The following is a 16931-nucleotide window of genomic DNA, read 5'->3' on the forward strand; positions in this document are numbered from 1 at the left end:
TACTGAGATGTATTACCTTCTCTCATTCTTCACAGCCACTAACTATGCTTCGAATCACTTCTCATCACTCACAGATCCTTCTTTCACCTAGGTGTGGCAATTATGAATCATTTGTGTTTGCACGGCAAGCCATATAATATCCTGGCTTCTCAATTCCTACCAATTGAAGAGATTGCTCTACCAATCTCTTCCACACCAAATTAGCCACCCATCCCTCCATGGTAACAACTCAACATTCCACTTACTTGTTTCTGAAATCATTCATGCAGACAATCAGCTCTCTAGACATGTTATATTGCTAGTTACAGCATTTCTAGTAGATCAAAAACAGTTTTTGAAATAATTTCAAAAACTGGAATCTGGGGCATTCATCACAAATGCAATCCCTATTCCCTTCCTGACCCAGCATCATACTTTTGCTTCTATGACAGAAAAAGAGTTTATTTATTTATTATTTTGGGGGATACTTGGGATTGAACCCAGGTGCATTCTACATCCAAGCTAAACCCCCAGACCTATTTTTAGTCTTTATTTTGAAACAGGGTCTCACTGACTTTTGGAAGGCATAAGTAGTTGAGGCTGTTCTCAAACACAGATTCTCCTGTCTTAACCTCTCAAGCACTGGGATTATAAGCGTGCGCCATTATGCCCAGCTTTAGAGTAAGAGTTAATTAAATATGTGCTTTAAGCTTAAGTACTCCCTAGATGTCATTCCAATAATGGCTTGTAGAAATAACATGAAACAACCCAGAATCTCAGAAGCTGGACTCTACAGTATAAAATCCCAAGACAAGCCAGGCATGGCGGTGCTTTTAATCTCAGTACTTGCTTTTAATCTCAGCCAGACTCAGCTACTTAGTGAGACCCTGTTTCAAAAATTAAAGAATAAGTCGGGCATAGTGGCTCATACTTGTTATCTCAGCATTTGGGAGGCTCAGACAGGAGGATCATGGTTCCTGGACAGCTTCAGCTATTTAATGAGGTCCTTTGCAAAATAAAGGTCCTGCTTCAAAATAAAGAATAAAAAATAGGGCTGGGAGTAGAGCTGAGAGGTAGAATGCCCCTGGGTTCAATTCCTAGTACATACACACAAAAAAATAATAAACATAAAACAAAATTGCAAGACAAGTCAGGGTCTTGAGTGCAAATAAGTAGAACCCTAAAATAAAAGTCTGCATGAATTGATTGCTTCAATCAAAGATTTTAAAGACAAAGAAAAACTCCAATTTACTTCACCTCAAGATACTATATATCCCGAAGTTTAGTTACTGCAGACTGTCATCACCACTTTTAAAAAAAGAAAAAATTTGTAAGATTGTTAAAGAAACTTTTCATAAAGATAATAGCTTTCTATTGTCAAGCTGTATTTCAGTTTGTGTGTGTGTAGGAGGGAGGTTTACTAGAGATAGAACCTGGGGAGTATTCTACCTCTGAACTATTTAACAGGCTCTTGAAGCTGCGCATGGTGGCATATGCTTGTAATCCTAGTATTTCGGAAGCGGAGACAGGAGAATCCGGGTTCTCGGCCAGCCTCAGCTACATAGTGAGGCCTTCCCCAACTTAGTGAGACCCTGTTTCAAAATAAAGAATAAAAAAAACAGGCTGGGGGTGTAGCTCAGAGGTAGAATATCCCTGGGTTTCATCCCCAGTAAAACACACACACACACACACACACTCTTGAAAAGTTACTATACACTGGCCTCAGGAATTCTAGGCATATGCCATCATGCCTGGCTACAAACATTATTTTAAAATACTAGAACTTATTACATAATGAATCACAAAATAAAGACATGTGGGATCTGGGCAATACTAAGGGGCATAAATGATTGCCTTTTCCAGCTTCATCCTTGTCTCCTATCCATGCTTCTCTGAGAATAGTAAATAAAATTACCCATGTTATTTAAATTATAGTATTTTCTCACTCCCTATTTTTACTTAGAATATATAATTTTGCAAAATTTATGAAATAACTATATAGTACTTCAAATATCCAAATTTTGCTGGGCATAGTAGCTCATGCTTTTAATCCCAGCATTCGACTCAAGGATCGCGGTTCGTGGACAGCCTCAGCTACTTAGCGAGGTACTTTGCAACTCAGTGAGAAGACCCTGTTTCAAAAATAAAAGGACTAAAAAATAGGGCTGGGGGTGTAACTCAGAGGTACAATGCCCCTGGGTTCCATCCCCAGTACCACACCCACACCCACACCCAAAAAAATTCCAAATTTTAATAGTATAATACACCTAGTACTCAGTAATTATTTTTTAGTAATAATTATGACTATGTAAAGACAGTTCACAAGACAAAAAAAAAAAAATTTACAAACCCTTTTCTGCTATCCAAATGGGCTTCAGTTTCTACTTCAATATCATTACTATTAGGCTTATCTTGAGAAGTTATTGTCCTTCCCTTTTCACTTTCCACTACTTTTGCTGCTGCCTTAAATAAAGGTTATGTGTAGAGGGAAGGGAGAGAAAAGAATGCATTAAGCAATTTCAAACAAGTGACATTAAATTAACCCTTTTGATTTTGATAATCATAGGCAAAGTATCTATTCACAGGCTAATAATGGATACCATGTGGTTATTTTCATCAATAAACATAATGCTGGCAGATAATGTAGCCATCTGCTTAGTTTATAAGCACTATGTAGGAGTTTTTCTTGAAAATATATTTACTAAGCACAATGCTCTTTAATTTTAAGACAAATGGTTACCTTAAAGAAATTTAATTCCAGATTATTTTGAAACACAATTCCTACAAATTATCAAGATGTTCCAGTATAACATATTAAAACTTCTTGAAAATGTTATTTTTAAAAATGTCTAGCTGGAGCCAAGCACAGTGGCACATGCTTATAATCCCAGTACTTGTGGGACTAAGATAGGAAGATCCGGGTTCATGGCCAACCTCAGCTACTTAGTGAAGCCTTCCCTCTGCAACTTAGTGAGACCCTGTTCCAAAATAAAGAATAAAAATAAACAGGGCTTGGTTGTAGCTCTGAGGTAGAATGCCCTAGGCTCAATCTCCAGTACTGAAAAAAAAAAAAAAAAAAAAAAAAAGAAAAAAGAAAAGAAAGAAAAGAAAAATATCTAGTTGGGCATGGTGGTACACACTTGTAACCCCAGTACCTGGGAGGCTGAGACATGAGGATTGCAGATCCCTGGACAGCCTCAGCTACTTAGTGAGTCCCACCATGACTTAGTTGAAACCCTGTTTCAAAATAAAGAATAAAATAGGGCTGGGGGTATAGCTCAGAGGTAGAATGCCCCTAGGTTCCATCTCCAGTACTGCAAAAGCCGGGGATCGTGCAGGTTCTAAGCCAGCTGCGCTGGCTTAAGAGACCTTGTTTCCAAAAATAAAAAAGTATAAAATAGGTCTGGGAGTGTGGCCCGGAGGTAGAAAGGCTTCCAGGAACCCCAGTACCACCCCCCAAAAAAAGTCTAAAATGGAAGGCGGTATGGCTCAGTGGTAGTGCACTTACTTATAAGTATGTAAGGCCCTGGACTTAATTTCCAGCACTGCAAAACACACACAGCAAAAGGCCCTAATGAATCCAGATTTATCCCACCCCCCCCCAAAGTTTAAAATCTTGTTTAAAATTTACTTAGTAGAATGCCTGAGTTCAGTCTCCAGCATCACAAATAAAAAACAAATTCACTTAAAGTAAAAGTCTGTTTTTGTTTCTTATTCTGTGAGTTCCTTCAACACTTCTGTACAAACATTTCCCAGTTCTTATTCTGAACTTGCAGGAATGTCATAAAGATCATCCATTAAAACGTTTTAACTAGGGTCACTAAATTTACCATTCTTTACCAAATCACCATTCAAAATTCACTGGTTTTTAAGGCTATTTCAAATATTTTCCTTTATCATAAGAACTTCTCATATGTTTACTGTTAGGCTCTCTAAAATAATAGCATACCTTCATTAGAAAAGTTGATGCCTTTTCATTTAGGACACAATTCACATAACTCTTAATTTTATCCATCATGTGGTTGTAGCTAAAGTGTTGAAAAAAAGAGTGGAATACATCTTTCTGAGTGATTATCATAAGCAATTTCCTTTCTAAAGGCTAAGAAAAATAGAAAAAAGATATTAATGTAAGCCACAAATTTTCCAACACAAGTAATTTTATTATATATTATTTAATTGAAAAGAATAACATTATAAACTCCAAGACATGAGTTAAATTCTGTTTTAAATGTTGCACTGATTTTTTTCTCTCTTTAGTACTTCCCTCCAGTTCTGTTTTTGAGTAATATTTCAGACACAAATAAGCAGAAAAAAAGAATATTACAAGGCTGGGGATGCAGCACAGTGGTAGACTAATTGCCTGATGTCTAAGGCCCTGGGTTCAATCCCCAGTGTCAAGCGCGGGGATATATATATATTATGAACTTGGTTGTTCATTATCCAACTTAAAAATAAAATATGGTTTAAGCTTGTTTACTGCATCAAACTGCATCCCATTCCCTCTTCTTACCTATAACTATTATCTTGAATTTTGAATTTACCATTCTCATAAATTCCTTTTAACTTGAAGTACATATGTGTATATCCATAAATAAGTTTCATTTAGCAGCATTTAACTTTATACAAATGGTGTCATATCATGTATATTCTTCTGAAACTTGCTGTAATTTCTATGTTTATGACAATCACCTATGTTAATATGATATTTGTAGTAGTTATTTTTTTAATTTTTTTGGTGGTACTAGGTATTGAAGGTAACCATGAGATTCTTCCAACCCAAATGTGTTTCTTTTGTGAAATCACATCTAATGATATATTTACTGACATACTTACTATTATAGAGGCATGCCACATTTAATGAAAAGTTCGATAAAAGCTAGGTGTAATGGTGCAAACCTGTAGTCACAGTACTTGGGAAGCTGACACAGGAGGATCACAGGTTTGAGACCAGCACGAACCAGGAATAACTTAGTGAGACCCTGTCTCAAAATATAAAAAGGTTAGAAGGTGTAGCTAAGAGGTAGAATGGCCTTAAGTTCAACCTCTACTATCACAAAAAAGAACAAAGAAGAAAGTTCACCAAAAAATGTATACTATAATCTTTTCTTTCTTTGAATGTTAATTTACTCCAATAACATTGTTTTTAATATTAAAAAGCCAGGATCTACTGATCTTGACGTTACACATAAACTACTAATGATCACACAGGAAACCAGAAAATAAGAAGTTATGTCTTTTCAACATCTGTGCTGCCCAATATGGCAGCCACTGGCCACACTTGGCTGCTGAGCCCTTCAAATGTGGCTAGTTTGAATTTAAGCATACTATGCATATAAAATCCAGATTTCAAAGATTTAATGAGAATTAAAACTCAATAATTCTTTTATCAATTAATTTTTTTAAATGATAGTGGAGATTTTTTTATATGCTTGGTTAGATGAAGCATTTCTTTGCTCAATTTGTTTTTTAGTTTTCCTCATTCTGTATGAACAACTCTTAAAATTCTATGGTTTTAATCTAAACAATTACCGTGTGAGAATCTGAGTCACCAAATATTCTTTCAAAGACTTCTTCAGCTTCCTTAAAACTGCCATTTTCCATACAAACAGCTATAGCCTTAAAAAAAATAAAAACATATCTTAGACTGCTTTTTAAAATATCTAGTAATTGTTTAATTATTAAAGTAATTCAGGTAAGTCTGAAATACTTAAAAATTTTATAAAAGGCAGGTACAATAGCACAGGCCTGCAATTCTAGTACCTGAGAGGCTGAGACAGGAGGATCATAAAGGCCATTTTTAGCTGGGCGTGGTGGCACACGCTTGTAATCCCCATGCTTGGGAGGCAGAAACAGAAGGATTGCGCAGGTTTGAAGCCAGCCGCACTGGCTTAAGAAACCCTGTTTCCAAATAAAAAAGGTCTAGGAGTGTAGCCCGGAGGTAGAAGGACCAAGAACACCAGTACCACCAATAAATAAATAAATAAATAAATAGGCCATTTTCAGCAACTTAGCAAAACCCTGATTCCAAATAAAAGCCATAAAAGAGCTGGGGGTGTAGCTCAGAGATGGAATACCCCTGATGTGATACTAGTACTAAAATAAAATTTTTTGTATGTGGGTCAAGGGATGGAACCCAGGGGCATTCAACCTCTGAGCTACACTCCCTGCTCTATTTTTTATTCCTTATTTTGAAACAGGATTTTACTGAGTTGCAAAGGGCCTAAGTAGTAGCTGAGGTTGTCTACAAACCACGATCACCTATCTCAGCCTCCCAAATGCTGGAATTAACAAATTATGTGTAACACACCCAGCTAAAAATTTAATAAGTTATATAATAATTTATCAAAAATACATATGACTGAAAGTGGGTATGTGGTGCAAAATTGTAATTCCAGTGCTTGGGAGACGTAGAAAGGAGGATCACAGGTTCAAAGCCAACCTAGTGAGGCTCTCAGTAACCTAGTGAGCACTTTTTTCCAAATAAATAAAAAAGTCAAGCTGGGAGTATAGTCTGAAAGTATAATGCCTTTGAGTTCAATCCCCAGTACCAAAAAAAGAAAAAGTATAACTTGAAAAGAAAAAGAATGACGTGAAAAATCTTCACTGGTCCTATGTGTATTTACAATAAGTACTCAGCATTCTATCTCTATATGAGACCAAATTAAAAGTAGGCATTAAGCCAAGGACAGTGACATGCACGTGTAATTCTTGGGAGGCTGAGACAAGAATTGCAGGTTCACAGCCAGCCTCAGCAACTTGGAAAGGTTAAGCAACTTTGGGAGACCCTATTTCCAAGTAAGAAATAAAATCGGGCTGGGGGTGTAGCTTGGAGTTAGAATGCCTCTGAGTTCAATCTGCAGTACCAAAAAAAGTAGACATTAATAAATAAGAAGCTAAACAAGGTATACTTAGAACCCACCTAATATTAATTTTGAGTGAAAGGGAAGTGAGAGAGGAGGTAGATAATGTCTTTGATCATTAGGATAAATAAGATTTTACTAAATTTTACTCTGGGTTACCGCCTAACTTCTATTAGGTTCCTCTTCTTTTATTTTAGATGTTATATATTTTAATTTTCTACCAAAAGGATAGCTAAACATACAGTAAAACTCATACCTGAATTTTAATTAAATTCTGTATTTCTTCATGAAGTTTGTCATGCTCTTTTTCTATTGAAGCCCAAATCATCAGGGCTGATTCCAAGGGTGTAATTCGTTCATCAGTTTCAAACTGTGCATCTTTTCAAAAAAGAACAAAAACAACTTAGGAAGCTAAGTTGAACCTTAGTCAGTTTTCTATTAATTCATTCCTTTAAATATTGAGTATATAATATGTGCCAGGCACTACACAATTCTCATATATACCAATCAGTCTTTCCTTCTTTCCCTCCCTCCCTCTCTCCCTTCTCCTGGAGACGGAGCCCAGGGACAGTCTACCTCTAAGCAACACCCCCAGCCCTACTTGAATTTCATTATGAAAATAGGTTGATGAAAGTCTTACTACTTGCTAAAGCTGTCCTTGAACCTACAATTCTCCCTCTCAGCCTCCCAAGTATTGAGATTACAATCATGTGCCACCATGCCTGGCTAGGGAAGTGATTTTCTAGTTAATTTGCTCACTAAGATCAACATTAAAACTGGGAGAGATGACCCCTGATTATTATAAAACATTTGAAATTTTCTCTAACACAAATTTTTTTTTATGGTACTAAGGATTGAATCCAGAACCTTGTGCATACTAAGCAAGAGTTTTACCTTAAGCTACACCCCCAGCCTAAAATAAAACTGTATTTTACATAAGGTATCAAAGCAACAGAATTTTTAAATGGTTCATATAAACCTATACTATAACAAACCTCAAGATAGTCTGTTTTCTTACCTAAAAAATGGTGACAATAAATACTATCTCATAGGATCCTGGGGATTATTTAATATTAGCTTAACTGCTATTAAACTTTCCTAAAACTGAATTATTTTTTTTTTTTTTTGGTGGTCCTGGGTTTCCTGGAAACCCTTCTACCTCCAGGCTACACTCCCAGACCTATTTTATATTTTTATATGGAAACAGTGTCTCTTACGCCAGCGTGGCTGGCTTCGAACCTGCGCGATCCTCCTGTCTCCGCCTCCCAACCGCAGGGATTACAAACGTGCGCCACCACGCCCAGCACCCTAAGACTGCATTTTGACCAGGTTATACTGAACAAAGACTCACAATCGCTTGTGACTACTTGGCAAATTACAAACTCATAAGCCAGGCGTGGTGGAGCACACTTGTAATCCCAGCGCTTGGGAGGCTGTTTGAAGCCAGCCTCAGCTACTTAGTGAGGCACTTAGCAACTTAGTGAGACCCTGTTTCCAAATAAAGTATAAAATAGGTCTGAGAGTGTAGCCTAGAGGTAGAAGGCCCCTGAGTTCCATCCCCAGTACCCCACGTGCGCGCACGCGCACACACACAAACAACCCACTCAAGAACCTTTACTACGTATGTCTTCCTAATGTCTTATGCTTATAATCTACTATTCATTTGATAAAAATTTACTAATCACTATACATACATACAGACTCATCTAAAAACAGATCTCAAGGAGTAAGACAAAGTATCTATTCTTATGATGCTTACAAGTTAAAGGAGAGATAAGCAATACATTAGCTAATAATACAATTTCAGAATAGTAAGGGTAGAAGAAATAGAGCTCTGGTAATCAAGACTAGTAGAGGAAGAGAAAGCTCTTTTAGATAGGGCAGTTTCAGGAGGTCTCTCTGAGAAACTGATACTGGAGCCAAGACTAGCAAAACTGCAAGCTGAGCATAGTGATGCACCCTTGCAATCCGTTATTCAGAGGCTAAGACAGGAAGATCTGAGGTTTGAGAATAGCTTCAGCAAGCAGTGAGACTCTATTTCAAGTTAATAATAAAATGGAGCTGGAGGTGTAGCTTAGAGGTAAAATGCTCCTGAGTTCAATCCCCAGTACAAAAAAAAAAAAAAAAAAAAAGCAAAAGGATCAATCACATAAGATCTGAATGAAAAAAGTATTCCAGAGAAGCTGGGCATAGTGGTACATGCTTGTAATCCCAGCATTTGGGAGGCTGAGACAGGAGGATCACAGTTCCCGGACAGCCTCAGCTACTTAGGGAACCCCTAAGTTGTCCCCCACTCACAGAAAAGGAGGCCAAACCCCGGGAAGCCAGAAGCAGAGATGTCCCAAGACTCCAGACATTATGATGCAGACTCCAGATACTGTGAGAGGACTATCATTCCCATGCTGCTAGCCTCCACCCCAAGACCCCGGCTATATAAACACCCTCATTTCCTCTCTGCTCATGGTGACTCTGCTGACCGGTCATTGGTCTCTTCCTCCACGGTCAGCAGACCTCACCCAAAGTACCAATTAAAGAGGCCTGGTCTCACACAATAACTTGGCTGGTTTTTGCTTCCTTTGTGACCCCAACTCAACTTCAACGTTACACTTAGTGAGGCCCTTTGCAACTCAGTGCAACCCTGTTTTAAAATAAAGAATAAGCGCTGGGCGTGGTGGCGCAGGCTTGTAATCCCCGCACTTGGGAGGCGGAGATAGGAGGATCGCGCAGGTTCGAAGCCAGCCTCGCTGGCTTAAGAGACCCTGTTTCCAAAAATAAAAAAGTATAAAATAGGTCTGGGAGTGTAGCCCAGAGGTAGAAGGGCTTCCAGGAACCCCAGTGCCACCCCCCCCCAAAAAAAAAGAATAAAAAAGAATAAAAAATAGGGCTGGGGGTAGAGCTCAGAGGTAGAATGCCCCTGGGTTCCATCCCCAGTACTGCCAAAGAAAAAGTATTCCAGAGGAAGCCAGGCATGGTGGCTCATGCTTGTATCACCAGTACTTGGGAGGCTGAGACAGAAGGATCCAGGTTCGTAGCCAGCTTCAGCTACTTAATGAGGCCCTCTGCAAATTAGTGAGATCCCATTTCAAAATAAAAAGAATAAAAAATAGTGCTGTAGCTCAGAGGTAGGATGTCCCTGCTGGATTCTATATGCAGTACTGCAAAAAAAAAAAAAAAGGTACAAGGTCCTAAGGAAGAGTAGTTTTGGCTTTCACTGAGCAGGAAGGTCATCTGGACATGGTGGCACATGCCTGTAATATCAGTGCTTGGGAGGCTGAGACAGGAGGATCACAAGTTGGAGACTAGCCTCAGCAACCTATTGGAGACCCTGTTTCCAAACAAAATGCCAGGCATGGTAGTGCATACTTAAAATACCAATATTTGGAAAGCTGAGACAGGAGGATGGCGGGTTTTCAGTTAGCCTCAGCTCCTTAGTGTGGCCCTCTACAATTCCGTGAGACCTTGTTTCAAAAATAAAGAATAAAAAAATAGGGCTGGGGGTGTAGTTCAGAGGTAGAATGCCTCTGAATTCATTTTCCAGTACCACACAGACAGAAAGAGACAGACAGACAGACATAGACACACAGCCAGGTATGGTGGTGCACACCTATAATCCTAGTACTTAGGAAACTGAGACAGGAGAATCTTAAGAAGCTGGGATGGGGACCAAGTTCAGGAAGATAAGCATGAAGAAACAGAGAGCTATCCAGGTTGAACAAGTTTATTTTTCTAAACAATGTTACTATATTTCTTTTGTCTAACCTATCTTGGGTTCTTTTGTTTTGTTTTGCAACACTGGTGATTAAACCCAGGGATACTCTACCATTAAGTTACACCCCTGGTTTCTTTTTGTTTTTTGTTTGCAGCACTGGGGATGGAACCCAGGGGCATTCTATCTCCAAGCTACACCCCAGCCCTATTGTTTATTATTTTGAAACAGGGTCTCACTGAATTGCAAAAGGCCTCACCAAGTAGCTGTGGCTGGCCACAAACCATGATTCTCCTGTCTCAGCCTCCCAAATGCTGGGATTGCAAGTGTGCGCCACCATGCCCGGCTCTATTTTTTTTTTTTTTTTTTTTTTTTATGTTGAGATAGAGTCTTGCCAGATTTCTGAGGCTAGCCTCAAACTTGCCATTCTCTTGTCTCAGTCTCTGGAGTTGGAGTTGCTAGAATTTAGACTACCATTTAATATCTTCTTTCTTACAAACTATAGCAACTCTTCTAGGCAAAACATAAACTGACTTTACAGAATGCTTTCCTTACTCCAGCTAAAAGACTAGATATCTCTTATCATTTTATGCCTCCTTAGTATTTTATATTTTCCTCAAACCCTAGCCACTTACTAGAAATACTCCTCCAACCCCCTATAGTTACTAGCACAGTTAGGATTCCACAACAACTATACAACAAATGAGGATACTAAAGACAATTTAAATACACATCCTGCCAGGTGTGGGGTGCAATTCTGTAATCCTAGTACTTGGAAGGCTGAGACAGGAGGATTGCAGGATCAAAGACAGCCTTAGCAAGTAGTAAAACTCTCATCAAAAATAAAAATAGGGCTGAGGGTATAGCTCAGAGGTAGGATGCACCTGGGTTCAATCCTTAGTTCCTAAATAGATACTCATCCTTTTATAGCTGGCCGTGGTAGCATATACCTGTAATCTTCAGTAACCTGGGAGGCTAAAAGAGAAAGATCATAGATTCAAGGACAGTTTCAGCAACTTGGGAAGATCTCACTTCAAAAATAAAAAGTAAAATGGGCTGGAGTAGCTCAAAGGTAGAATGCCCCTGGATTCAATCTTCAGTATCACCAAAAAAAGAAAAAGCCTAGTCTTTAATCTTTCCTTATTCTTCATTTGCTTTCTTTCAAAAAATTCAATACCTATACCTATCTTTTGTTTTTGTGTATGTGAATGTGATACTGAGGACTGAACCCAGGGACATTCTACTTATGAGCTATATACCCAACCTCTTCTTATTTTTTGTTTGGAAGCAGGGTCTCACTAGGTTGCTGAGTCTGCCCTAAAACCTGCAAGCCTCCTGGTCTCAGCCTCCCAAGTACTGCAATTACAAGTGTGTGTCACCACGTCCAGCTATTTTGAAATTTTATGTTATACATGTTTATTAATAAACAGTGACATGTAAGTACTGACCACCATCCAAGATTGCTGGGAAAGCATTTATTAAGTTGTAAATACCAACAAAAGTTAACTTGCATGAAATGGCCCTTTAAATGACCCTGTTTCAATAGCCATTATTAATAAACGCAACTATATCTCCCTATTACAACCTAAAATGAACTATGGAAATGGAGGAGAGATTATACAAATAAGCCACATTTCCTTGTATAAATAAGTACCAACATCAAATTCAAATAAAAGATTTCAAATATCAAAGTTGCCAGTAAAAACAGTGGCTAGTATCATTACAATATTATTATATAAAAAAATTTAAAGTAAAATCTCAGCTAGGCAAGGTAGTGTATACCTGTAAACCCAGAAAGGCTGAGATAAGAGGGCTGGAGGTTCCAGATCAGCCTCAGCAGCTTAGTGAGATTCTCAGCAACCTAGTGAAACCCTGTTTCAAAAAATAAAAAGTAAAAATGACTGGGGGTGTAGGTTGGTATAAGACTCCTGGGTTCATTCCTCAGCACCACAAGGAAACAAAGTAAAATCTCCAAGAGTTCATGCAGTTTAACTCTCCCAATGCAGCATCAGAATCATCTGGGAACTTAATTAGGAATGTAAATTCCAGGGCTCCATACCTATCATACAGAACATTAAACTCATGAGACAGAAAGACTCAGCACTCTGTATTTAAGAAGTCCTTTAAGAAGCCTAGCATGGTGGCTCATGCCTATAACCCCAGTACTTAGGAGGCCGAGACTGGAGGATCACAAAGTCAAGGCCATCCTGGGCAGTTTAGTGAGACACTCAGCAACTTGTGAGATCCTGTTTCAAAGTAAGAAATAAAAAGGACTGAGGGTATAGCTGGAAGGTAGTTTGTCTCTGGGTTCAACCCCTAGTACAAAAAAAAAAAAAGTCCTGTAATTAATTATGAAGCAGGCTAAAGTTTGAGAACCACTGCTCTAAGACAAGAGACTATCTTTTTCTTGAGTTAGATATGCATGTATATACACAAAAAATGTACCAGATACATGTAGGCAAACTCTCAAAAAAAGGGCAAGGAATAAAGCTTCCAGTTGTTTCTTCTCATCCCTTCATATTTAGGCAAAGATTAAAATACCTCTAATATAAGATAAAAACATACTTACCAAGGGATTTTCCTTCTGCAACTCTTGTCAAAAACTGGCATATGTATATAGTTTTCAATTGATCAGCAGTAAGACTAGATAGTCCATGAATAATAGCTGGAAAAGAAAAAAGTGTATTAAAATAAAAACAAACAATCTGGTAGTGTCGCTATGTAGTTTGTTAATAGGTTACAAGCATCTCAAAAAAATTACCAGAAATTTAGATCTGTAAGTTCTACTTAGTCAACTTTTAACTTTTTTTTTTTTGGTGGTACTGGGGTTCCTGGAAACCCTTCTACCTCTGGGCTACACTCCCAGACCTATTTTATATTTTTTTTATTTGGAAACAGGGTCTCTTAAGCCAGCACGGCTGGCTTCGAACCTGCGCGATCCTCCTGTCTCTGCCTCCTAAGCAGGCGCCACCATGCCTGGCTACTTAGTCAACTTTTAAAAAATTAGAATAAAAAAGAATAGCGTTTGAATGAATGGTTTCTTACAAAATATAACTATTTTATATTATTTCACAAGTAACACTATAACAAAAAAGTTTGTAACTATATTGTTAAAATGTGTCAAATCGCTAGTTGGAAACTTATTTTATACCATGAAACTCTTCATATTATGAGAAATACATTACTTCTGTCATGGCTTCAGTTAAATGAGTCTGCTCAGCTCACAGATATACACATATTTTTTATTTTTTTTTAATAGGGTCTCGCCAAGTTGCTGAGTTTTCCTAAGCAACTTAATTTTGAGATAGTCTAAGTTGACTAAGGTGAACTTGGCAAGCAATCCTCCTGCCTCAGCCTAGAAAATACACACACACACACACACACACACACACACACACACACACACACACACACACACACTTTAGGTATGTATGCTGAGGATCAAACCCAGGGGCACTCTATCTACAAGCTATACCTCCAACCCTATTTCTAGCCTTTATTTTGAAGCAGGGTCTAAGTTGCAGAGGGAATCACTAAGTAGCTGAGGCTGGCCACAAACCCAGATCCCCCTGTCTCAGCCTCCCAAATACTAGGATTACAAGTATGCACCACCAAGTGCTACTCTCACACAATTTAAATAAACTATGTTTTAAGTTTTTAAATTATGAAATTATGAAAAAAATAGTCCTTTTTTGTTGCAGGATCCCATCCATATGATATATTACATTTAGTCACCATGTTACCTCTCTCTTTTTAGGTACTCAGGATTGAATCCAAGGACATTTTACAACCTGGGTCACATCCCCAACCCTTTTGAATTTTTTTTTTTTTAATTAAGGTCTCTTAAATTACTGAGGCTGGCCTTGACCAGCAATCCTGTCCCAGCCTCCCAAGTACTGGGATTTACAGGAACGTGCTGCCTGGCTAGGCAGTCACCGTGCTGGAAGACTGATAGTTTATGTGGTTATAAAGAGCACTTCTGAAGAGTACTGGTATATTACCTTAAGGTGAGTGAGTGGTTATGCTGTGCCGCATGCTCCATACCATGATGCCTAATCAAAGACCCCCAAATAAGGGGCCTGTTAGCAGGGCAGAATGGTGCACACCTGTAATCTCAGAATTTGGGAGGTTGAGCCAGGAGGATCACAGGTGAGTTCAGCCTAAACGAATTAGCAAAACTCTCAGCAACCTAGAGATCCTGTTTCAAAAAACAAAAAATAAGCAGGGAATGGTGGTGCTTGCCTGTAATTTGCAGTATGTGGGTAGCTGAGACTGGAGAATCACAGGTTCAACAACATAGGCCGTCTACAACCTAGTAAGTTTCAGCATAAAAAATGAGGCTAGGGGTGTAATTTGTAGGTAGAATGTCCCTGGGTTTATCCCCAGGGGCCTATCAACCAGGGACTGAAGCTTTCAAAACTTCATCAAAACAAACCTTTTCTTTATAAGTTGGTTATCTCAGGTATTATAAAGGCAAAAGCTAACACAATCTGTACAAGAAGTTTACAGTGATATTTCAAATTCTTTTTTTCCCCCTTTGGGTGGTACTGGGATTCCTGGAAGCCCTTCTACCTCGGGGCTACACTCCCAGACCTATTTTTACATTTTTATTTGGAAACAGGGTCTCCTAAGCCAGCGCACGTGGCTGCCTTGGAACCTGCTCGATCCTCCTGTCTCTGCCTCCCAAGCGCGGGGATTACAAGCGTGCGCCACCATGCCCGGCTTCAAATTCTAATACATTACCGCATAGATCATTCTAGCCTACTATGAAAGGACAACTTTGTGTGTGAGGATATAGCTCTACCACTGAGCCTATATCTGTCTTACTAAATTGCCCAGGTTGACCTTAAACTTGCAATCCTCCTGCCTCAACCTCTCAGAGTAACAGAGGTTACAAGTGTGTGCCATCATGCTCTGACTAAAAAAAAAAAAAACCACTTTTTAATAAGGTTAATCATGGTTAATTGTAATTTTCTAATTAATGTTAATTATTCATGGGTTCAGTGTTCTGTGTAATATACAGAGGAAAGGCATTTGAAATGGATTTTTGGGCATGGGAATGAACACTCCTTTTAACCTACCCTTAGTATTTTCTATAAACCAAGATTATTTTCCTAATTCAGGAGATTACTGTGAATGCATATAGGTCAATATGGCCTGCTGAGAATTTTGTATTAATTTACTGGCAACTCCTAAGTACCAGGCTATCTGTTACCTTTCAAAATAACATAAGCTAGCCTTATGCCTCGCTTAAGAGTCTCTGTCCATCACTCACAGGCTGTCCAGGCAGATTCCTTGGTCACTTATTTTTACTCTGAGAACGACGCTCCGAAAGTAGCCCAAAGGAGGCTTAAACAGGTCACAAATTAACGTAAAAGAGCGTGATTACTCGAGGCTGCTGGAGACTACAGTGGCTGCTGAATAAATACCACGACAGAAACCCCTGCGTAGAAAAACAACAAATAAAAGCGACAAAAGAGACGAAACGAACGGGGCAGCGGGTGGGGCGCAACTTTACACACTTCCACTCATGACTCTCCGTGTCAACCCTAGCCGGCGGTGTTGCTTTCACTTTTCGGAAGAGCAAAACAAAAAGTGAGAAGCGGAGGCCCGCGGCGGCGGCGGCGCGCCCTCACCTTCCGCGCTGTCGCGGGTGCGGTGGAAGTCCTCGGAGCGGCCATCCCGGAAGGCCCGGCAGAGCGAGAGGCAGAGGAAGTCGAGCATCCAGCCGGCGGCCACGGCCTCGGCCTCGGCCACCAGGCCCGCGTCCTCCGCGAGCTGCGGCGGGCACTCGAGCAGCTCCTGGCACCCAAACTGCTCCTCGTCGTCTGCCGCCCTCTCGCGCCCCTCGTGCAGCAGCGAGTCCGCGGCCTTCCCGTCCGCACAGCCCCGCGGGCTCGGCGCCCCGACCGAGGCGGCCTCCGCCATGTTCAATCGCTCGCGCGGTTGCGGCTCTCCGAGCGCCGAGCGCCGATTGGCTCGCGCGGAACGGGGCTACCCAGAGCGCTTCCGCCGGCGGGCAGCCAGACAGCCAATCACAACACGGGAAGGGGCCAGCGGTTCCAACCTGGCTTTTGATTGGCCGGTTCCGTCCCGCTCTGCACTCTGAATTCCTGCCAGTTTGAGTCTTGGGTTTGGGGGTCCCGGGAAACTCAAGAGACTAGCTGGGGCTGCGTTAGCCGGGCGTGGTGGCGCACGCCTGTAATCCCAGTATTTGGGAGGCTGAGACAGGGGAACCACAGGTCCCGGCAAGCCTCAGCTACTTAGGCCCTCTACCACTTAGTGAGACCCTGTTTCAAAATAAAAAATAGGGCTGAGAGGCCGGTGAGGAAGTGGAGGGCTGCTTTAAAAATACAACCTTAGCAGGGCGTGGTGGCACACGCTTG

The 16931-nt window shown here is 40.0% G+C and overlaps 1 protein-coding gene across 1 annotated transcript in view; it reads right to left on the reverse strand.

Annotated features, from left to right (window-relative positions):
* Positions 1–16473, reverse strand: part of TERF1 (telomeric repeat binding factor 1) — a gene marked incomplete at both ends in the record, with an annotated part of 28088 nt that extends 11615 nt beyond the window's left edge. The window contains 6 exons of the mRNA XM_080694761.1: positions 2330–2442; positions 3929–4078; positions 5509–5595; positions 7096–7217; positions 13115–13210; positions 16182–16473. Of these exons, the coding sequence (XP_080550887.1) occupies positions 2330–2442; positions 3929–4078; positions 5509–5595; positions 7096–7217; positions 13115–13210; positions 16182–16473 (860 nt within the window). The remainder of the gene's footprint in view (positions 1–2329; positions 2443–3928; positions 4079–5508; positions 5596–7095; positions 7218–13114; positions 13211–16181) is intronic.
* Between the last annotated feature and the right edge of the window lie 458 nt (positions 16474–16931).

This window comes from Muscardinus avellanarius (genome assembly GCF_963383645.1).
Source record: "Muscardinus avellanarius genome assembly, chromosome: 4".
Lineage (NCBI taxonomy): Eukaryota > Metazoa > Chordata > Mammalia > Rodentia > Gliridae > Muscardinus > Muscardinus avellanarius.